A 25,072-nucleotide genomic window follows, 5' to 3' on the forward strand; every position below is an offset into this window, starting at 1 on the left:
TTGATAGAGAAGTTGGGAATGGTGAACTGTTTGGGATGAAAGAAAATTATTTGTTTTGGATATGTCTTTGAGGCATCTACAGAACATCCAGTTAGCAATTGAACTTGTGGGATTTAAGCTTCAGAAGAGAGTAGCACTGGATATTTAGGTCTAGGATCCTCTGTCTACAGATAATAACTGAACCCCTGTAATGTCCGGGCTAGCTTTCTGGAAGTCCTCTGGACAGGCCTTGGTCTCAGCAGGATAGTTACCATGTGGATGGTCAGGAATAGTCTAACGTCTTTGTCTCCTCCACAGTCTGTCTCCTTCACAGTCTGTTCACTCTGATTCACCCTGTCCTCAGTTCTCTCAGCCCTGAAATACCCTATTACAATACACGATTACAACATACTAAGTATATGCCAACTAGCATGATTATATCATTAAATCATACTAGATATATGTGAACTAGAAACCATTATCTCATCATTTCCACCGAGTTAACATCTTGTTTCAAGTATCCTTGTTTCAAGTATACTTCTCTAGAGTTTGGGCCCTCTATAAACTCCCTTGGGTGTTGTTCAGATCACCAAATGAAAGAGGGAAAAAATAAGAAGAATCTAGGGGGGAAAAGTGGCAGTGTTGTAAGCATACACCCACACATAGGAGGTATGACTGGAATGAAGAATCTAGTATAGGAGTCTGAAAAGATTAGAGGAGAACCAAGAGAGAAAAGGTTTATGAAAACCCAGAAAGATGAGAGTGTATCTAGTAGATGAAAGTAATCAACAGTGTCAAAGGTTGCAGAGGCCAAGAGAGAAGATTTTAGATTTAACAATGAATACATTATTGATAATTTTGGAGAGAGCAGTTTCACTTGTGAAGAGGTCAAAACTTAGATGGAAAAACCAAGGAAGGTCTTCAAGAATAGATTGTGAAACACATCTCCCTCATCCTGTCAAAAAAAAGTGGAATAGTATTAGTAAAGAATATTACATATAGTACATATTTGGATGTGGTTACTATAGCAAATGTTTTTTGCTTGCTTTTTTTTTTTTTTTTTGGTCACTAGGATGTTTCAATCTAGAGGGGGCAGTGAGTGTTTTTATTCCTGGAAATTACTGTGATATAAAGATAGAAGGGAAACTCTTTTTTTTTTTTTAATGCAAAGAAATACATTCCTAAACTTCTCTTATAGCTATTAATTTATAGTGGCCAAGCCTCTATTGTATTTAGAAAAAAGAAAGGACTGTGTCCATACTTATGTGAATGTGGAGATCTTATTCAAATCATTTCCTCATTTTGTCAAGGGATGGATTATTGTTAGATGGTGTGGCATTCCATCCAGTGTCACCTGGATTTGAATTTTATTTAACAATAAAGAAAATTTGAAGAGTTCTACACTGGAGATTTACTAGCTTTTTTATAGGAAACAATATGCTGTTATCAAAAAGTCAGAAAAGCGGTAGTGATTGTGGAGTTAATTAGAATCAAGGAAGGAGGAGGTTGCATTCTCCAAAAAATTCCTTCACCAATGACTCTTCTCTTCCTAACTTTGTATTCTTAGATATTTGCCTGGGGTACTGAAAGGCAGAATTTGAACCCAGATTCTCCTTTCTGTTTTTTTTTTGTTTTTGTTTTTTGGCTGAGGCAATTGAGATTAAGTGACTTGCCCAGGGTTACACAACTAGGAAGTGTCTGAGACCAGATTTTAATTCAGCCCTGACTTCAGGGCTGTTGCTCTATCCACTATTCCACCTAGTTGCCCCTCCTTTCAGGTTTTGAGACTAACTCTTTCACCAATATATAGTCTTGGAGAGGATGATTTATAGTAAGTATTTTCACTTTTACATTTAAAAAAGCTTGGATTATTTTTCATTGACTTCTGTCACATTATTTTCAGAAACTCATTTTCAAACAAATATGTTTATATACATTAGTATTATTCTATATACATTTTTTTTTAAGTGGACAGTAGAGTACTAGCCAGAGTCAGAAAGAACAAGGTTCAAATTCTGCTTCTACACATTTATTAGCTGTGTGACTATGGGCAGGTTTATCTACTAAGTTTTAGACATTGATAGAAAGAAATATTCTCCAACAAAAAGGTGCCCTTTATTGTTAAAAACATGAATTTAAAAGTATTCTTTTTATAATAAAGATATTCTAATTATTTTAACTTTAGAGGCATACTCATATAATGATGGGTGACTTTGTAAGTACAATCATAAACAATCATTTGTCTAAAGATGTAAAATGTGGAAATGTAGATGTGTACATGGGGAGTATGTTTGTGGGTACACATACATATCTTAGGGAGATTTAAAGCCCACATTTTTATGTATATTTAACTTTCACTAAATCATTGCCTGCCTATCAGATTGGCCTTCAACATTCCATTTCCTTTGGAATTCTATGCTTTGCACAGGCCCACTTTCTATAAGAAGTCTGTTAATTTACTCACTCTACCTAATATTATTTAATATTTACTATTTTATTTTCTGTATACATGTTATTTCTTTTTTTGGTGAAGCCTTTTATAGGAAATTAGAATACCTCCTTCAAACAAAATAACTTTTTTTTTTTTTTTTAAATCGGATACACAACTGAAGCACTCTGTAGAGATTATGATACAGGAGTGCTAGAGTCAGAGAGACCAAAAAGGCTATTTTTAACATAAAACTAGATCACAGTGATTGCTTTTTAGAAGGTGAAGCCTGAAAATTTTATGTAAATGTGCAAAGAAAAAATCAAGAGCATTGTTTCCTTTCTAGGCTGCTTAGCTGCTGACAAAAAAGGTTGGGAAAACATGGGAACCTGTCAGGGGAAGTTTGACAGGCTTGATAGATTTAAAAGGAAAAAATTGTTTAAAAACAAAGATTTGAGAAAAGATAATGGCATATGTTGATCTCTGTCTATAATTTATATGGTGACTTATCCTCAATTTTAAATTTGAGGAAGCTGGTCATCTGCCCTTCTGGTCCTGAGAGACATAATCCGTCCTCAGCTAACCAAGTCTTCAGCATTAGTCATTTATATACCCATTCAAGTGGGTGTGTGGGAAATTGTATTTTTTAAAACAGATCTCTAAATTTATTGTTAAAAGGAACTCCCAGTGAGAAAATGCCCTCCATCAATGCATTTAGGTAACTGCTCTGTAAGCTTAGTCAAAGAATTTCCTGGGACCTTCAAAGGTTAAGTAACTTGCCCAGCCTCACAGTCAGTGTGTCTCATAAGTGCGAGTTGAATCCAAGACGTTCTGATTCTGAGTCCACCTCTCTCATCACTATATTATGTTATGTTTCTGTGTGTACTGAAAATTTACAGTCTTTTTTGGGCTCTACATATGGTACATTTTGTATATTGAGTTCAAAATTAAAGTAAATGCTATGCAATGTTTTATCTTACATGATTGGAGTTTAAATTAGTCTTATAGGTTTACCTAAATAATTTGGAAATTGACAGGCTCTCATCTCTTATGTCCTTCTAGCCATAGTCTCCTCTCTTTTATGACACTATTTATGAACTATGCATTCTAAGTACCAAATAAATGAGCTTCTGTCTCTTGAGGCTAAGATCTCCTTCCAGCTCTGTTCCTGACTTTCTCCAGACTTCAAACTATTGCCCTCCCACCTGCTACCTTTATTTCCTTTTCAGACCTAGTACCTTTGTTTTCTTTCATTAGAATGTAAGCTCCTTGAGAGAAGAGATTGTCTTTGCTGTTCTGCTTGTATTTGTGTCTCAGCACCTGTACTTAGCATGGACTTAACCGAATTAATCTCTCTCCTTCTGTCATTCCCTCTTCTCTTCCCTCCCTCCTTTCCCTTTTCTTTTTCTATTTGTTTTTCTTCTCCCTCTTATTTCCCTGAACAGTTCCCTTTTCTTATTCAAAAGAGATCCTTTAGGAAATCTTACGAGTAAATCTAGCTACCTGATTTCATGGTATTTGTTTGTTGTTTTGGTCCCTTGATGATTTGCCAAATTAGAACAGATTTCAAAATTAAAAGTATGGTTTGGGAACAGAGTTGTGAGACCTCAGTTTGGAAGACTTATTCTGAAGTGAAATTGCCTGGTTTGGGTGTATATCTTGGCTATCAGGACTGGCTATCTTATATATTTACTCACCTTTCCTAAGCTAGGCAAAGTAAATACCATGTGTTCAGATACCTGCTGTTAAAGGTTTTATTTCTAAGTTTGCAATACCGTCCTTTTCAAAACTGCTGTCTCCAGTTTTTATAGTATTTTGGTTGTTTTAAGAAGGTTAGGATTCTTAAAGCATTTACTTGCCTTAAAATAAACACTTCAAAAAATGGATGGCTTAAAGCTTAGAGTTGGAGATCTGTAAAGTTATACATTTGAGTAGGTGGAAAAGGAAGAAAAGAAACCTGAAGAGTCAGAGAAAGGCTTTATCTCTCTGCAAATATAGCAATAATGCAATATATTGCTATATTAATAATAAGGTAATACACTATAATAAATTTTATTTATATAATAATAAATATAAAATCAGTTTCATAGGTTTTCTCCTATGGGTAGATTCTGGTTAAGGATCTTCATCATGGATAAGGTACCTAGATCCTCAGTAAATCTTCTGTAAAATGGGATGATAAATTTACTCCATATACTTGTCACATTTTTAGAAGATCCAATGAGATAATTCAAATGAAAATACTTTGTAATTACATAGCCTCAAAGAGATCTTAAGATACTTATTACGTAGAAGTTCCCTTCTTTTTATTAACATTGTTTTATCTTTTTTTTTCTGTGTGTGCACTTGGGTATGTTTACATTTCTTTACATTATCTGTCCCTCTTCCCCTCTGCTTCTTGTTTCATCTGTTTCTCTTTATCCACCTTTAACCTTGCCTTTGTCATTCTCTGATCTCATTTTCTCTTCTACCCTTTTAATTTTATTGTCTCTTTCTCACCTCTGCTCTTACTTTACTTTGCCTGAATTTAATTGCTGATTTGTTTAATAAAGTTTCATATTTACTTTTCATGATTTCAAAGTAGATCCTTATATATTTATATGCCTGTACATGAATACTTGTCACCACTTTGCTAAAAATCTTCATGGGAAGGAAGTGGACTCAATATGGCAGAGTTGTAGAAAATAGGATAGCTAACTTCCCTCCACAAAATCCCTTTTGATAAATCTAGAAAATGCATCAGACTGAATCCTGGTTAGGAAATACAGAAAAAGTCAGAGTGAGCAACTTGTCCAGTCCAATTCAGCATAGGAAAACAGAAAGGTCTTTGAACATTGGGAATGGGATGGACCAGGAACGTACCACATTCCAAGTATTTCAAGCAGAGGAGGGGCTATACCCCAGAGCAAAAAGAAGTCCTATTACTGGGACACACACAGTATACTGTGGTGGGGACAGCTGCAGACTGGCAACTTTGTTAGGCACTACCTGGTTTCAAGGCACAGATCTAGGGAAAAATGAGAACCGTGGCTTTCCTTGGTAGAGAGGCCTTTATTGGTATACTAAAAAAGGAGCAGAAAGCAGGAGAAGTGGTATGGTGAAGACTTTAGGTGCAGAGCAAGTCTCATTTCCAACACCTAGCTCAGCCTGCAGCAGAATAACCAGGGCAAGAATCCCAGACCAAAGAGGAGACAACAATTCTAATACTCTGAAGCAATAGAGTTTTCCAGCTGGCTGGTAGGAATTCCAGCAGTCTGCTCTTGTTCAGACAAAAACTGGCTCAAGTATTAGTAGAATTCAGTTCAGCAGGACAACAGTTAGTCTTTGCTCTTTGTCATACTACTTTGGGAGCACTGAAAACTTTCAGATTCGCAGTCTTTCCCTGATATCTTGGAATAATAACACATTACTCACTACTCCAAGAAAACAGCATTGTGACTCCCCAGAAGTGCCTAGCTCTGTTGACAGGAAGTAGGATAGAAGAATGAGCAAACAACAATAGCAAAAATCCTACCATAAAGAGAGATTATGATTCTTGGCAAGCCCAAGGCACAAACTCAGAAGAAAATGACACCAAGCTATCTGCAAGGTAAGCCTTAGAGAAAGATGCACCTTGCACAAAAATCCAACTAGTATTTCTGGAAGAGACAAAAAGATTTTTTAAAAAAGAGATGAAAAAAAAATTTTGAGATGAAAATATTTTTATAAATGCAATGAGGGTGCTTGAGGAAAAAGGTTGGAAAGAAATGGGAGCTATGGAAAAAAGAATTAGAGAATTAATTGTTCCTCTTGGTATAAGAGGTACAAAATCTTATCAAAGTAATAAACACCCTGAAAATTAGGATGGACTAAAAAAGAAACCAATGATTCCATGATTCCTGAGTTTTATTATTATGTGTTCATGATCTTAGAGAGCTTAAGGGATAGAAAGGGAAAGAGAAGTACACACGGGTTAGGGAAGATTGGGAGTAAGAAGGGAAAAGAAGGTTAAGAAAACTTATCTCAAAATAATCAGATGTACAAGCATATATCTATAAAAACAAGGAGAGGTTAAGGGGAAATACCTAACACTTCAACACTTTTCATCTGAAGTGATCAAAAGAAGGAAGAATACACACCCAAACATACACACACATACACAATTAGGCACAGAAATATAATGTACTTAACAGGGAAAGGATATAAAGGGAGAGGGGAAGTTAGAGAAATGATATATTAAGAAAAGGATTAGTCCTAAGCAAGTCACATGCTTAGCACGAACAAAAACTCTTTTGGAATGGTGAAGGATGGAAATCTGAGAGATACCCATAACATGGAAATGAATGTATGAATCATTACATAAAAGTGATGGAATGCTATTGTGCTGATCTTACCCATAAAGACCAACAATTCCAGAGGACTAATGATGCTTCCTGATTCCTGATGGAAATGTGAAGTACTCAGTACAAAATTAGACAAAAGTTTTTGGATGTTGTCAATGTGGAGATTTTAAGAAATCATTTATACATATTTGTAATGGATTTCATTTTTCTTGTATTCTCATTTAGGGGAGGGTTGGGATGAGAGTGAGAAGGGAAATTTCAGTTAATTAAAAAACAAAAAATTAAATTAAAATCTTCAGTGGCTCCCATTGCCTTGTGGATAAAAGATAAAATCCTTTGTCTGACATTTTAAAGGCCTCTACAGCCTGGCTTCTACTTAACCTTTCCATGCCTATTTCTTCTTAGTCACACTGGCCTGCTAGGTCTTCCCCATTTACCTTTTATCTCTTGCTTCTCCACCATTGTACAAGTGGATCATAACATGTCTGGAAGGCATTTATTACACTGTCAGCTTTACCATATGTAAATCTTAGATTTCTTTAAAGTACAGCTCAGGTGCTATGTCTTTAAACTAAATGAGCTATGTGGCCCTCATTGTTTTCAGTTTCAGAAAAGTTTCCATAACAGCATAAGTATAGTGTTACACAATAATTCATATAAGCTGTATAAAACATACTCTTTACAACAATCTTGTAAGATAAATAGTTCAAGCAATATATAAAGAAATTAAATTTCAAGTGGGTTTTGGGCATATACCTATAGTTGTATATCTAGTAAGTATCAGATCCATGACTAAAACATAGAGTTTTTGCTTTCATTTTAAACATCTTCCTCATTCTGTAGCATAAGAATGGGTTTTTGAAATTGTACCAGATTCTCTAAGCACACTTCTCTCTAAATGGAGCAGGCCGTCAGAGCCATACTTATCAGTCTTCAGTACCCCACTGGATACAAACAGAGATGAATGATGAGGAGGTGCAAACATTCTGTCTTTATTCAGCCATTCTCTCAGTGGGGGTAGCAGGAAGCAAGAGGCCAAGTTCTGCTCAGAGCTGTCTATTTATGCTTCTTCTCTTCCAGGATTACCTCTGCCCAGCCCACTCAGTACTGCCATAGGTGTAAACCACAGAAGGGAGGCATATGGAATGATCTTGCACCCAAGAAGGAGATCTAGCAAGAGGATACGCCCCTCGCCACCTCAAGGAACCTATTAAAGTCCTATAACTCCTTCAAATACAACCTCTCTCCTCAGGGCCATTCCGCTTTTACTTCCCTGGGCCCCCCCTGCCCAAGCTGATGGGGCATACAGGCTACATGGCTTATCTTGGAGAGAGGAAGGTCCCTAGTCTCTAATATGAAATACTGTACAATTTGATCCTTTCAACAACTCTGGGAGGCCAGGTACTCTTAGGTGACAGCAACCAGAATCAGTTCATTACTCAGTAAACATTTATTAAACACTCACTGTATGCCAGACACTGCTAGGCACTGAAGATAAGAAGAAAGCCAGGGACAGTCCTTGCCCTCAAGAACTCATAATCTGACAGGGGAAATAATACACCAATAAAATAAGTGTTCTAGTATTTAAAGAGCTTTCCACATTGAAATGGGATTATACTTACTTTGTTTGGCCCCAGAGGACAGAACTACAAGCTGTTGTTGGTAAAGATTTGGGCTTGATGAAAGTAATAGCTTTCTGATAATCAGAGCCATTCTAAGGCAGTGCACTCTTTAACTTGAAGACTGGAGATCTTCAAGCCAAGTAGCCTCAGAATTGGAGAACCTGGTTCTGAATCCTGGCTGTACTAATTGTCTCCACATTACTGATTCCTACTGTAAATAGAGCACTGGAACTGGAATCAGAAAAGATTTCTTTCAAACTTAGCCTTAACTCATTTATAAAATGAGGGTAAGAGTAGCACTTACCTCCTGCGATTGTTGTGAAGAGAAAAGGAGATATTTGTAAAGCACTTTGAAAACCAGAAGGTATTATATAAATGCTACCCTTTATTATCATTATCATTGTTATTTTGTTGTTGATATTTTCTCATCCCATCTTCCATGATTTTTAATGTGTAAAATCTTTTCAGTTACCAGGCTGAATAATTCTTGCTTCCTTTTTTGGAAATTCATACATTGCCCATGACAATACACTTTTATTTTTAACCTCTTCTTTCAATTTCCCTCAGAACAAGGTGTGCATGGTTGTTTTCAGTAAGTAAATTGCTACCATTCACCTATTATTCATTGTCCCTTCAGATTTCCCATTATTAACAGATGTCGCATCTTATACCAAGGGCAGCATGAGCCAGGGTTTCAGGATCCTACTTTATTTTGTTGTAAGATTCAGACAAAGAAATATTTTCTGGACAGTGACCAAGTAGACTTGAGAGAACCAAGACTTAAGCATACTACCCACCTCCTTATAGAAGAGCAGTATACTCAGAATCAGATTCAGAACTTTTTTTTTTTGTTTAACATAGCCAATTTAGGTATTTATTTTGTTGACTATATATATTTATTGCAAGGATTTAAAATTATTTTCCCCTATAATGAGGAAAATTTTTATTTTTGTTTTTTTGCAAAAAAAAAAAGCTACCATCTGTGGGATTGACCGAACTCCTCTAAGTCAGAATCCCTCCTAAGTGTGACGATACCGCAGCGCCGAGGAGTCTTGGTGGGCCATGGATAGCTGGGTCTCCATGTTCCCTTAAATAAAAGAAAGCTACTGACTAGGCTTAAGAAAATACTATTTGCTAACTGTCATCCATACAGTATGTAATTTCATAATGATTTTTTAATTTAATATTTTATTTTACTCCAGTTACATGTAAAACAATTTTTTACATTTATTTTAAAAATTTTGAGCTTTCTTCCTCCCTCTCCATCTTGATGAAGAATTTGTGTCAAAATTTTTTATAAACACAGTACTAAATCTTGTAAAATAAATTGTTGTCACAAAAGGCAAAAAAGTTTTATAAAGATACCTTAGGGTCTATTATACAGTTAATAAATTTAATTTTTAAAGTTTATGCTTTCACTATTGACTGGAGAAAGACAAATTAAAATAACACCAAAGTATCACTTCACATCTATCAGATTGGCTAAGATGATAGAAAAAGATAATGATAAATATTGGAGGGGATGTGGGAAAACTGGGACACTAATGCATTATTGAAGGAGTTGTGAATTGATCCAGCCATTCTGGATGTCCAGAAGGCTATGCAATTACATATCCTTTGATCCAGCAGTGTCTCTACTAGGTCTCTATCCTAAAGAGATCCTAAAAAAGGGAAAAGGACCCACATGTGTGAAAATGTTTGTAGCAGACTTTTATGTAGTAGCAAGAAACTGGAAACTTTTGGAGAATGGCTGAATAAGTTATGGTATATGAATATGGTATATGAAGGTTGTAGAGTATTATTGTTGGGTAAGATATGAAGAGCAGGCTGATTTCAGAACAGCTTGGAAAGCACTTGAACTGGTGCTAAGGTCAGAAGAACCAAGCCAACATTGTACATAGCAAGAACAAGATTATGTGATGATCAGCTGTGAAAGGACTTGGCTCTTCTCCGAAATGCAGTGATCCAAGACAATTCCAGTAGACTTGGGATAGAAAATATCATCCACATTCAGAGAGAGCATTATGGAGACTGGATGTGGATTGAAGCATACTATTTTCACCTTTTTTTTGTTTGCTTGCCTTTTCTTTCTTGTGTTTTTTTCCCTTTTGTTCTATTTTTCTCAACATGATTATCATGGAAAGATATATTTTTTTAAATTTTTATTTAATAATTACTTTATATTGACACTCGTTTCTGTTCCGATTTTTTTCCCCTCCCTCCCTCCACCCCCTCCCTTAGATGGCAAGCAGTCCTTTATATGTTGGATATGTTGCAGTATATCCTAGATACAATATATGTTTGCAGAACCGAACAGTTCTCTTGTTGCATAGGGAGAATTGGATTCAGAAGGTATAAATAACCCGGGAAGAAAAACTAAAATGCAGATAGTTCACATTCGTTTCCCAGTGTTCTTTCTTTGGGTGTAGCTGCTTTTGTCCGTCATTTATCAATTGAAACTCAGGTCTCTTTGTTAAAGAAATCCACTTCCATCAAAATATATCCTCATACAATATCGTTGTCCAAGTGTATAATGATCTCCTGGTTCTGCTCATTTCACTTAGCATCAGTTCATGTAAGTCTCGCCAGTCCTCTCTGTATTCATCCTGCTGGTCATTTCTTACAGAACAATAATATTCCATAACATTCGTATACCACAATTTGCCCAGCCATTCTCCAATTGATGGGCATCCATTCATTTTCCAGTTTCTAGCCACTACAAACAGGGCTGCTACAAACATTTTGGCACATACAGGTCCCTTTCCCTTCTTTAGTATTTCTTTGGGATATAAGCCCAATAGAAACACTGCTGGATCAAAGGGTATGCACAATTTGATAATTTTGGGGGCATAATTCCAGATTGCTCTCCAGAATGGTTGGATTTGTTCACAACTCCACCAACAATGCATTAGTGTCCCAGTTTTCCCGCATCCCCTCATGGAAAGATATTTAAAATTAATTAGAAAAGTAAAACACTATTGAAATATATAAATGTGTAAAGTTTATGCTTTTCCATTTCCCAATAAAAGAATGATCAAAGTTTGTGAACAGGCATTCACAAAAGAAAAAGAAATATCAATATCTATATGAAAAAAATGATTCAGGTCACTATTAACAAGTGGAATACAAATTTAAACATCTCTGATGATGTATTTCACAATATTCAGACAAGCAAAGATGACAAATAAAAGGAGCATTGGCTATTAAAGAGATTGTGGGACAACAGGCACTATGGGGCCCTGTTGGTAGGACTGTGAATTCCTTCTATCTATTCTGGAAAGTCCCTTGAGGTAATACCCAAAGGACACGAGGCTGGCTATAATATTTTAAAATCAATAGTCCTGCTATTAGTCCTGTATTCCAAAGAGAATAATTAATATGAAAAGAAAAGGACCCATATTTACAAAAATATAACACTTTTTTTTTTTAAAGCAACAAAAGAATTTAAAACAAAGGGAAGTGTCTATCAATGGGGTGGAGGAGTGGAATTATAAGGCAGAGTTGAAGAATAGTGATATTAATGCCAAGAAAAAAATGGAGAAAGAAAAGACCATTGAGGAAGCATTTAAAAAAAATATTCTTTAAGAGTAGAAGAACGTTAGAGAGATGAGTGAAGATTTGGAACTACTACATTAAAAAACCAATTGGTTTGTAATAGATTCATGTTTCACATAGAATTCGCTTTCTGTTTTCTTTGATAAAGAAATAATCGTGTTTATTGTCAAATTCATAATTTTAAAAAGTTAAGTATGTGCTCTCTTTAATATGTACATAAAAGGCATCTTTGTGTGCAGTTCCTTGAGCTTCAAGGGGCAGTTGATTCATAAGAGCAATACCAACTATAAAAAGCATGTAAAATAGATTTGCTGATTTGGACATTTAAAATTTCAAAAATTCTATAGGGATAATAGAGTTAGGGGCAGGATCCTAGACTGTAATCCAGCCTTCTCATTTTACAGATGATCAAACAGACTCAAAAAGGTTTCTGATTTACCCAATTTCAAATAGGTCATAAGTTGGCAGATCCTGATGACTTCAAAGTTAGTACTTTTTCCTTTGTACTACATTGCTTAACCTTATATATGTAAAAAGGAAAATAAATTAAGTAGTTTAGGTTTTATTGATTTTTTTTGGTTTTATATCACATAGTCATTGGGATGCAATGAGTAGAAAACTTGAAGATAGACTAAGACTTGAAGTCCTGCCTCTGACCCATCCTGGTCATGAATCTCAGGACAAGTCACTTCATATCTTGGTGCTCAAGTCTTGTAGTTGTAGTTGCAGAGCAAGTGGTGATTTGCATTGTTAGAGAGAAGTTGTTTATATCAATTTATCAGTTAAGGTATGCACTACATCAATTAATACCTCAAAATTCTGCCTCGTTTCAAATCTCAGTTTTTCTTTTCTTTTCTTTTTTTTAACTACCTGTATGACTATGGGGCATGTTCTTTAAGAAAGCCTCAGTAGCCTTCTCTTTAAAAATGAGTGGTTTTAACTAGATCAGGGTCCCCTAATCTGGGATCTAGAAATTTATGTTTTTAATATTTTTGTTATTGTGTTTCCATATAATTAGCTTGTTTTGTAATCCTGCATATTTGTGAGACAGTCAAAGGAAATCTGTGTGACACAGAGAAGGGTTAAGAACTCCTAGATTAGATAATCACTAAAGTTTCGCTCATCTCTAAATCTGTGGCCTTCTTTTGTTTGATTTGTTTTTCACATACTTGCCACAAGAATTCCACTCACCCAGTACTTCAGCTATTAATTTAATTAAGGTGGGGAGATAGGATGGATAGAATTCAATTGGGGGAGGGAAGTAAAATAAAACAAATGTTATATTAATCAAACTGATATACATCTTATTGTAGTCTTAAGCAAGACAGAGTTTCAGATGAAATATTTATATCTCTATGTGAATGTACATATATGTGTGTACTTGCGCACACATATTAGCTTAAGGTTTGGAAAGCACTTTATAAATCTTATTGCATTTTCTTCTCACAACAACCCTGAGAGGCAGGAACTGTTATTACCTCTCTTTTGCAGATTAGGAAATTAAGTAACAGTAAGGAGTTTCTTAGTTTGCTTTTGAACTCCTGTCTTCCTGATTCCAAGTCCAGCTTTCTATCCACTCTGCCACTACTTAGTTGCCAAATGAAATTTGGGCTTGGTTGCTGCTGCTATCTGTAATTTGCTAATAAACTAATAATATTGATTCCCAGTGCCATTCACTGCTTTTATCCCTGTATCTTACTGCTTACAACTGGAAGGAATCCTAGACATCATAGAATCATGGATTTTGAGTTGAAAGAGATTTTAGAAGTCACCTGGTCTGACTTCCTCTTGATTATCCTGAATGTAAGATATTAACCTTTTTGTTACTTTAATTCCCCACAGTGCTGTTAAAACATCAGATGCTTCTCCCATGGGTGACCTACATTCAGTCTGTCAGCAAGCATTTGTTAAACAGTGACTTTGTGCTAAGTCCTGTGGATATGAAAAAGGACAAAAACACAGTCCCTGCTGTCAAAGAGCTCATATTGTAATGGGTAGTTATCATGCAAAAAGAAAAAGTAGAAGAAAGGGAAAAGTTGTGAATGTGTGTTCCCAAACAATTTCAGATACAGTGTTCTGCTGCTTGCTATTCTACTGCCTTCTTTGTGATTTTGAGTGAATTGTATACATGTCCTCACAGTTATATTTGGTTATGGTCCTATTAAACCATTCATATAACACTCATTCATTTAAAGTGACCTAAGGTGAGACTATCACTCATTGTAATTGCCATTTGTTTCCCGAAAGGCAGCCATTCAATTATAGGAGAGCAGTTACCCAAAGTGTGGCGTGCCATTATAGTTATAAGCATGGAAAAAAAAAAAGAGGCCGGAAAAACACTCAGTTATGAGTGAAAAAGGCTGGAATTACCCTAGAAAGTTAAGTTTGGCTTAGAAGTGATGCATTCTTGTTTTGATTTTTTTTTTTTTTTTTTTTTTTACTATACATACTCAAAATGATTTATTGGTCATCTTTTGGTACGTGTATTATAACTGTTATCCCTGAATGTGATTTGGTGTAAATATATAAATCAGACTACACATAGGATATATTTCTCTATTATAACAAAACAGGGCAGGTTTTTGAAATGTTGAAGTTTGGAAAATCTTCATGTTCAGTTTATCTCAATAAAGATTTACAAAACACCTGCTATGTGCAGGCACTGTGTTAAGAACTGAGGTACAAATATTTTTTATATTCATATTTCCTGTGGATCCTCTTTTTGATGATAGTTATAAAATTTAACATTGCAGGTTGTCTGCCATTGAAAACTCTTTTGCTGTATTTTTCAGATATGGAGACAAGCGAAAAACTTCAAGGAAGTGGGATCCTTCAATTGTTCGCCAGTCTGTTGACGCCACACTCACCTTGCACAGCCAAAGTAGCGAACATCATAGCAGAAGTAGCCAAAAATGGTGAGGTTTTCCTCAAGAACTTTTCTGCAGGAACATCTTCAGTTTTGCACCTCACTTGTCAGTATGCTTTATTTTATTTATGTTTTACTTTTTTGTAGCGTAGACAATTTTTCCATCTGTCACTCTATCTCCTTATCTGTCTCTCTTGTTGAATTTTTTTTCATAGTTGTTTAGAATGGCTATATTTATATAGTCATTCCATTCACATATTTCCCACTCAATAATTCCTTGCTGTTTGAGCAGGGTTTGAGAGAGATTTTTGTCAGTTTTTGATGAATTTCTATGACTTTAAAAAAAATCTTTTTATTAAAGAATCATTTAAATTCTTCACTGAAATATTCCATTTCAAACAAAAACTTACTTTGCAAATCATATCCTAAGTTGCTCAGCAACTAGTAAATTCTCTATTTTCCTAGTTTGGCTTATTCTGCTGATCCTGTAGCTCTGCTTTATGTGTCTGAGATATACATCCTGCCTTTCTGTTCCTGCCAAATATATAAAATACTGGTTAATACAAATTTAAAGACTACCTCAAAGAAACATTTTAATAGTTAATCTAGCCTGTGCTAGATTTGGATCTTTTAGCAGGACTTTTTTTTTTCCCCCTTGGAATGGTAATATTTGCAAGATGAATGCCCTAAAATATTTTTTCAATCAACTTGATTGGTTTGCATGGTAACCATACAGAATTCATTAATGGTATAAAGCATAATGGAAGGATTGGCATCAAGAATGTGATTGCTTTGTTGAACCTGACTGTTTCAGGATCTATAATTACCTTCCGAAAACCTAACATGCATTGAATAAAGCACTGCAAAACGAAGAGGAGACGTTATGATTTTATTTGATAGTGCTCAACAAGCATTTAATGCATGGTAGGCAACTTGCTAGTCCCTAGGGAAACAAGAAGGAAAATAAAACAACTTTTTCCCTCAAGGAGCTTATTTTTCATGGCAGATGATTTCATCCATCGCATTCTAATCTAACTACATCTGTTAATTTTTCAGGATATTTGTCAGTAGTTTTTCAATATTTCCAAAGGTTCTGCTGTAAAAAGCCATGGATTCATATTTAGTAGCTGAATTGGCTAATCTCAGTGTATATTAATTTAAAGTTACATTATTTTGCTGGTATTAATTAAATATTCTAGTGAACATCTCTAAACCTAGGTTAGTCCTAAAAGTTCATAAAGTTCTTGATGGATTGAAGGTATTTGGGAGCCCCAAAAAGTGGTTTGAATAGCTCTGGAGAGATTTAAGTCTACTTTAAATAGGTAAAATACCCACATATCTAGTAAGGACATAATCATAAGCTTCCTGGTGCTGCCTTGAATATTTTTTGCAGAATTTGGTGAACCATTCTGAAGATCATACTAATATCCTCAAGTCCTAATTATTTTTATAGCTCAATTTGTTGCCATGAATGACTTCGTGTTGTATTTGAAAGGAAGTAAAGCTACAAAGATTGTGATTTGCCCAGATGATAGTTTGCCATTAACAAATTAAAGATTAGGACATATAGTTCTTGTGCTTATTGCTTAGTTTGTTTTTTTTTTATTCTGTCATGATATATTTATATTTTAGATCTCCAGATAGCTAAGTAACCAATTCAAGAATATTAAATTGTTTAGTCCTTAACAATACATTGCAACACATATATTTTAGTAAAGAGCAATGTAAGAAGACTTTTTTAGGGGAAGGTTTTGACTTTTGTATAAGAAATGGCTATTTTCCTGTATGACTTCACTTAATCAAATGAAGGCTTTTTAAAAATTTAATCTCAGAGCTGAGAACATAACACATTTTCATGATATCTTTGGTGCTAGAAGCTTCTTTATTGGAGCACAGAACATTTGTCTTTTGAAAATATTGAAAATTTCATCAAACGTAGTCTTAATTAAACTGACCTCTACTAGAAGGTCTAAGATAATTTTAAATATTTTTTTACTTAATCATTGAATTACTTGAAGACTGATCTGTATTAGAAGTTAATGAAAACTTTCCAGACAGAACTATCTTTAAGAACTATAATGATGCAAATGTGTATTTGTGATGATGATTCTGCCCTCTTCTGATTCTTCTCCTAATTTGTCTGACTGTTCCTTCTCAGTAAACTTTGCTGGTTCTTCATCCAGGTCACACTCATTATCAGTGTTTCCTAAGAGTGTCCTGGGCCCTCTTCTCCCTGTTTCACTTCTATATACTTCTTAGTTCCCTTATCATTATGAAAGTGATTCTCATATTTCTCTGAGCTCCAGCCTTTTATCAGAGACTGCCATCTTGATATCTCATATTAGATGTCCTTTAGGCATCTCAAATTCACCATATCCAGAAGAGAATTCATTTTCCTCCCTGCCCCACTAAACCCTCCCCTCTTTCAAGCTCTCTACAGGGTACCATCATACCCCCAGTCACTTATGCTTGCAATCTGGTATCTTTCATTACTCCTCTCTTGTACTCATTGGATACATCAAACTCCTGGGAAGTATTGATTCTTTCTGTTTTCACGACATCTTTTGAATACAGTTCTATCTTATTGGAGACACAGATATGGTGTATGGGCCTAGTATGGGCTCTTATTACCAGTGATATTCCTGACTCAGTATATCATCCATCTCCACTCAGGTGCTGAAGTGATCTTCCTAAAGCACAGTTCTAATGATGTCACTTTCTGCTCATTAAAATTCAGTGTAATGGGCTGAGGCTTGAGTTGATGCACTGAGGTCCCAAGCACGTGAGGCTAAATAGTAATTGGACCATACTCTATTAATATATGTGCTTGGAGAAAAAATGGCCCCCTCCCCCCCCCCCCCCCCCGCCCACTCTTTGTGCAAGTCCTGATGTGTTGTGTAGGAAATGACGTTTTTGGTGGGTGGAGGCAAAGGAGTAGAAAGGGAGGCCGAAGGAGACTGCTGGCTGGCGTCTTGCCACAGCTGCTCACATTGCTATCGCAGCAGCCCTTCATCTCCAATCTCCTTCTGCTAGCTGGCTTCCTGTCGCAGCTGCCCATATTGCTATCACAATCCTTTTTCACCTCTTCACTTCAATAAAGATTGAAGATTTTTCCCTTAACCTGAATTCCTGACTCCAGCTGATTTTAAATACATGGTCATCACAGTTCAGCTCTTCATTTCTTCTAGGATCAAATATAAACTCCTATATTTGATTTTTAAAGCCATTCATGACCTTTTATTTTTCTTCTTGTCTTTCCAGTCCTTTTATATTTTATTCCTCTACTATAATCTATGATATAGTAGCAGCTGCCCTTTTACTATTTCTCTCACATGATCCTCCATTTCCTGATTCTTTGTCTTTTTCCTGACTTGTTGCCCATGCCTGAAATGTTCTCCCTCCTCACCTCTGCCTCCTGGGTTCCTTCAAGACTTAGCTCAAATCCTACAGTTGTAGTAAAACTTTCTTGGTCCTATACCCACCAGCCTTCTGTTTCTCCCACATACATACTCATAATGCCTTTCTTCTGAAATTAACTTCCATCCACTCTGTATATGTCTTGTTTGCACTTAATTGTCTACAAGTTGTTTCCCCCTTAGACTTTGAACTCTCCTTGAAGACACAAACCATTTCTTTTTTTTCTTTTCTTTTCTTTTTTTTTTTGCATTTCTTTGAATCCCTAGTGCTTAGCACAGTACCTGGCACATATTAAGTGCTTAATACATGTTTATTGACTGACTTCCTACTAGAAATTTTTCAGTTAAAGATTTGAAGTGACCAAGAAGGGCACTAAAGTATGAGTAAATAATTTCTTATCCAACTAAAAATGTTAAAGAATTATAAGATGGAATTATAGCTAACATTTGTCTTGTAGAGCCCTCTCCAAAATATAGATGCACTTAAGATGTAGCTTGCAGTAATTATGCTCTTTAGACAACTACCAGAAACATAGAGCAAGGCTATTAATGAGTTTTATGTAGAAATGGGAGAATAGATGTGTTAATAAGTTGTAAGATTGTGTATTTATAATTATGTGGTCAGTTATAGAATTTACTATTTTTTTCATTGTATATAAATTAAATATATCATATATAAATTAATTATATTGTATATAAATTCATACATGATTTATAACAATATGAATTTATATGCAATAACAAAACATTTTGAATTTATCATTGTGTTATGGAAGTAACTAAGTTCTCATAGTCTACACTAGTGAATGAAAAGTTTTCCCAAACTATTTTTGGTGAGGACACTAATCACTCAAGTTTTCAACCAGGATATCTTCCTTGACTCTTCACCCTCACTCACCTCATGTACCCATTTGGATGTCATATTTTGACAACCAAATTTTCTATAACATCTCACAGTTATATCCTTCCCTTTTTACGCTGCTAACATCCTACTTTCAAACTTCATCTTCTCTCATCTGGAATATTGCTTTAGCTTTCTAATTGGTCTCTCTCTAACCTCTTTGGTCTTTATTCTGTACAAATAGCAAAGTGATTTTCCTCAAGCATAGATTTCATCATCTTACTCATATCCTCAATGAATTCTCTTGAATCCCTCTTGTCTCTAGGATCAACTATAAACTCCTTTATCACTTAAAGTTCTTTACAACATGGCCCCTTCCAGTCATCTTATACCTTACTCTTTTTGATGTCCCGCCTTCTAGTCATACAGACTTTGTGTTCCGCACATATTAAGGTTTCCCATCTCAATGTCTTTGCACTGACTGGCTGCCAGTCTTTACCTCTATTTCCTGGAATTGCTGATTTCTTTTAAGAATTCTGCCTTTCCAGACCTTCTTTGCTTGTTAGTGTCCTCCCTTTATATATGTTCTTTATATGTCCATGGTTGTATGTTATATACATGTATGTGATATATGTATGCATATATGTATGTCTCCTTAAGAATAGACACTTATTGAGGGCAAAGTTATTTCACTTTCTTTGCTTCTCTGTCCTTAGCCCAATACCTGGTACATAGTAGACACTGAATAAATGCTTGTTGATTGATGGAAATCATGATGAGAATATGAAGAGGAATAGGAAGAATGAGGCACAAGGAGAAGTGCAAGAATGGGAAATTATAGTCAGAAATGAAATTTCCAGTCATGAGAACAGGGTGAGTGAATTATAGTGAAAACATACACTACGGGGCTTGAGGAGCCTTGTGAGGTTTTCAAGGGAACATCATCATGTGTACTATCTAATGTAAGGGGATGCAATGAAAGGAAAGGAAGAGACAAAGATTGACCTGGCAGCCACCAGCACCCAGGTAGGGTGATATGAAGCCCAATAAGATGAATGACTTTCCCAAGATCCAGCAGCTGGAATGTTAAAGCTGAAACTCAGATCCACACTTACTCACTTTGTATTGTTCAGTGACCTTTCCATTACATCATGCTACATCTCAGACCTCTGACATAAACTATGGATATGTATGTGCTGAAATGTACTGATGGAAAGTGAAGGTGAGAAGGTCCTGCTTTTTTTTTTTTTTTTTAAAGGTAGATAGAGAGAGACCACTATGGACTCCAGCCTGCTGTTGATTCCACACTTCAATCTCTGATAACTGACTACTAGAGTATTCCTCCTCCTTTCCCTTCCACCCCCAAGAGCAGATGGGTATATTTGTTGTTAAAAAGCTGCCCACCATGAAAAACTAAAAGATTGAAGATGAAAGTGTCATATCTCTTAGTTGTTTCCCTGAGAGTTGAAGAACAAAGGATAGTATGCTGAAAGTGCTAAAGGAAGTTACTTGAATAACATGAAAAAGTTTGTTGGTTGGCCTTTTCGTACAATCATGTAAGGTTCTAAGTTGGAGAACAAAGATGGTAGATTGTGTGTTAATTTTCATAGCAGGCATTCAAAAGAAAGGAGTAAGAATGGGGACCAGGTAACAATCCCACATCATAAGAATTTAGAAGCACTTTTTAAAAAATGGTTCACTGATATAACTTTTTATTAACTTGTCATTTTTGGTTTTTTAAAAGCACATGCAAAATAAGGGAGACAGTGTACACTTGCAGTTCTATTTAAATGATTTGCAATTTGGGTAATGCTTTAAATTTTTATATAATTTCTAAGATCATGGAATGAACATTGCCAGTTTTTCCCTCATTTATGCTGTAGATGTTGTTCTCATTGAATACTTAATCATTACTTGGAATTTTAAATTAAGTGCAGTGAAAAATCAGTTAAGACCCTCTTAGTTCTGGTAAATCAGTCAACAACAGAAAAACATGGCAGTAGTCTTCATTATGTAACTGTTTTATAGGATGTTTGTTGGGGTGAGGATGGGGTAATTTTTGCCAGTCTCAAAGCACTTTAATCACTGAAAACCATACTTCCTAAGGGAAGTGACTTATGTGAATTGAAAATTCTTCTATTTTAATTCTTGCCTTCATTTGCAGAGTTTATGCGGCTCCCGTGTGTGGAAGCTGGTTTGATTCCCCCATTGGTGCAGCTGCTGAACTGCAAAGACCAGGAATTACTGCTTCAGACAGGCAGAGCCCTTGGGAACATATGCTACGATAGCCGTAAGTGTTGAGATAACTGAAGTAGTCTTTGAAAATTTGGTCTGAATATTGTAAATTCCTGATTATCTTCATCTTTTGGATTCATTATGCCATTGATTTTTTTTTTTTTTATTAAACTGACTAAGTCACTCAATATAAGTGATCTTGATTACTTGCTAGTAGTCAAATTATGGGGAATATTTGAATATTTTCTTATGTAAGAAGTTGCTGTAAATTTGTTTTTACTTTATATGACTGTAGACAATATTTTCAAAGGATAGTGAATATGTTTTTTAGGGAATTTGCTCTGTCAAGGTTAGACTTATACTTTCCTTATATCTTATTCTCTCTCTGGTTAGATTTTTTTTTTATCCAAAGTGTTTATATGTTCTTAGACATGCTTACATATGTTTTATCTAATTTAATTAATTAATTTGGTTTTTTTTACTGAAGCAGTTGGGGTTAAGTGACTTGTCCAGTGTCACACAGCTAGGAAATGTTAAGTGTCTGAGGCCAGATTTGAACCAATTAAGGTCCTCCTGACTTCAGGGCTGGTGCTCTATCCATTGCGCCACCTAGCTGCCCCCTACATATATTTTAAATAAATTATTGCACATATTTTTAAAACATCATTATTAGAAAAGTTTGATTCAGCTTTGTGTTTACACATATTTACTCTTTATTCCTACTTACTGTTTATTCTTTGTTCCTAAGCTAAGAGAATAGACACATCCATTTGAATTAATCATATTTCTACACATAAACCTGTGAAAACCTAATACAGAGAGAACAACACAAGTTATACCATATTTGGTAAAAGCAGGTTTTTCTTGATTTTCTTTAACTCCTGATTACCTTTGAACCTTCATTAGCATATGTATTTATGGCAGTCTTAAAGAGTTTCACGAAAATTTTAGTTCTACTTTATCAAGATAAATCCAGAGTGAAACATTTCATATTAATTCTGATTGTCTCGGTATTTTACCTAGAAATTTTTACCTGTCTTTATTCTCTACCCCATCCTAATAGTTATTTTTGGAACTTTCTGGTTCCACAAACATCATCTTTTTCTCCATAAACATCTTTGCTTTCCCTTCTCCCCCTTTATAGACTCTTAGTTTCATTTAAAATTACAGTTTAATAATTGTAATTTCCTTCCTTCCTTCTTTAGGAGTATTTATATAGTGTTCTCTTGTTCATGAATATCATTGACTAGATGGAAACTTCATACCCATTTTGTGAACTAAACTCACTCTAATTTTTATTTTGCATAATTCCTTTTTAAGGTGATATATTAAATATTCTCACCAGGGGAAAATACTATTTTCTAGCTAATGTGCAGAGAGTATTGAGCACATTGTTATCTAAATTCATTGGATTCATGTCTATGTTTAGGAAATGAAGTTACAAAAAAAGGATCCTTATATTTTGTTCTGTATAATTATTATTACATTTTCTATCTATTGAAAGATTTATTTGAGAAGGACTTTGAATTTTTTGTATTCTTTCTTCTATGCTTAATGGATACATATAAAATATAAGATATATATAGGTACTTGATCATCTGTTTTCACATGCTACTGTGATTTTTTTGTCTGATTTTCTCCAAGGAATGTCATAAGATTAGGGTAATAAATGTCAAATTGATAAGATTAACATTCTTGATTAAACTGGAAAGCCACCTTTATCACATTTGTGCTGTGCATTTTAATAGTCATTTATGTTGTACTTCTAAATGTTGTAGATGCAGATTATTATATCAAGTTAAATCATTTTAATCTTTTTAAACATTTGTACTCATTTTGTCACAATATTCAGAAAACAATCATATAAATTTTATCAATGGCAAATTAATGCAGTTAGTGTATATTGTATATACAGGGAATCCCAGAGGTTTTTGAGCAGTTTTAAACTTAAATTTATATTGTTTTCCTTTTTTTTTTTAAACCTGACTTAAGGAGGCAGAAATAATAGCACTTTTAAAAAATCAGTATTAGAAAAGAGTGATACTATAGCAAAAATCTATGTAAGGTTGTGTTCATTAAACATGCAATTTATTCACACAGTCTCTGTGATATTACATGATCTGTTTTGTTTCTTTTTTTCCCTTGAAATTGAATTTTGCAGTGATTGCTAGAAATATCTGCAGTGTTGGATTTATTTGAATTACAGTCAAAAGTTATAGAAGTTTGTAGAATAATTTTTGCTCATATTTCAATTTACCTGAGATAATTTCAGATTATTTTCAGTGGCAGAACATTAATAGCAGGGTAGCTTTTCTAATAGGAATCACTTGGGACAACTAGATGGTGCAATGAATAGAGTACCAACCCTGGAGTCAGGAGGACCTAAGTTTAAACACTGAATATTAAACACGAATTAACTGTGTGACTCTGGACAAGTCACTTAACCCAAATTGCTTCACCCCACCCCCCAAAAAAAGGAAGCACTCCTACTCTGCATTGAATAGTTTTTAAAAAGAAAGTCTTAATAACAAATATGCAGAATTTTCTGTCTTCCCTTCCCCTTCTCCTCTCTTCCCCTCTCCTCCCCCCCAAAATAACCCTCTATTGATGAGGTGCAAATGATAAAGTTAGTGGTCAAGAATTGGGGTGGGAAATCCCCTCTGGTCGTCGCAGGTCCAATGCGAAAGAATTCACACACCCGAAATCTGTTTGTGGCAAAAGAGATTTATTGTTGGCACTGAGAAGCCAGCTTTGTTAGGAAGACAGACTTCTTAGTGGGTAAGGTCCCTCTCAGGGAAATAACAAAGGTTAACACTGAGAAGAGAATATCTTCACAGTGGGCAAGAGTTCTGGCAGGCAGCTTTGCTAAGAAGAGTGCTTCCCTGGTTAAACAAATTCCTGTTTCGGACCTCTGCAGAGATTTGGGGTTCAGAGTTGTCTTTTATTAGCCATATGAGGCTTGGGCTTCAATTCAAAATTGATTGAGATTCCTTCGATGTTGTCAGTGCCCAAGGCTTAGATATCTAATAGAAAAAGAGATTGCTTTTCTTAGGAGTTGAGCTACTAAGAGTAGTCCCAGACTAATCTCCAACTGAATGAGACCACTTTCAAAGGAGAGTTTGGACAGTCTCAGGGTTCACCCCCATCATATTGGCCATGGCCAAAAATGTATGCCTCATTTTATAAATCTATCACCTTTCTGATAAGAAAGGATTGGAGTGATTTTTTCCCCCCTCTATGATTTATGGATTTGAGGTTTATCATCACATTAATCAGAATTCTAAATCTTTTAAAATGATTTTTCTCTGTAATGTCTTTGTCATTGTTTAAATTGTTCTTCTTGTTCTACTTACCTCATTCTGCATTATTTCAGAAAGAACTTTCCTCTTTCCCTTAAAACTGTACATTTTGTCATTTCCTGTGGCATAGTAATCCATTATATTCACATCCCATAATTTAGTTAGCTATTCCAATAAGTGTGCACCCCTTTAATTTTAAGCTTTTGTCTACTACAAAAAAGAGCTGCAAACTATACTTTCTTAATCATTTGAACTGGCTTTTTAAATTTGTTTTTCTCATGGACACATTTTCACCATGGTATCCTAAGCTCACCATAGGTTAAAGAAAGGATGCGAACAAGCAAGTCAGGGTTGGAGATTGTCATTTATTTAAGAAATCGCATACTTGTTTGGTAGATTTTGATTTTTTTATCTAGCAAAAAGTAACATCTCTGCCAGCTTATTCCAATCAGCAAAATGTATTTGAAGGGGGAACATTATCAACTATATAAACAGATTTTCTCGTGAAA

General features: G+C 35.1%; 1 protein-coding gene across 3 annotated transcripts in view; it reads left to right on the forward strand.

The window, feature by feature from the left end:
• Positions 1-25,072, forward strand: part of RAP1GDS1 (Rap1 GTPase-GDP dissociation stimulator 1) — a 222,085-nt gene that overhangs the window by 89,793 nt on the left and 107,220 nt on the right. For all 3 annotated transcript variants that reach the window (XM_051964422.1, XM_051964421.1, XM_051964423.1), the window contains exons 3-4: positions 14,699-14,821; positions 21,194-21,319. In XM_051964422.1, coding sequence (XP_051820382.1) covers positions 14,699-14,821; positions 21,194-21,319 — 249 coding nt within the window. The remainder of the gene's footprint in view (positions 1-14,698; positions 14,822-21,193; positions 21,320-25,072) is intronic.

Source organism: Antechinus flavipes, chromosome 6 (genome assembly GCF_016432865.1).
Source record: "Antechinus flavipes isolate AdamAnt ecotype Samford, QLD, Australia chromosome 6, AdamAnt_v2, whole genome shotgun sequence".
NCBI lineage: Eukaryota > Metazoa > Chordata > Mammalia > Dasyuromorphia > Dasyuridae > Antechinus > Antechinus flavipes.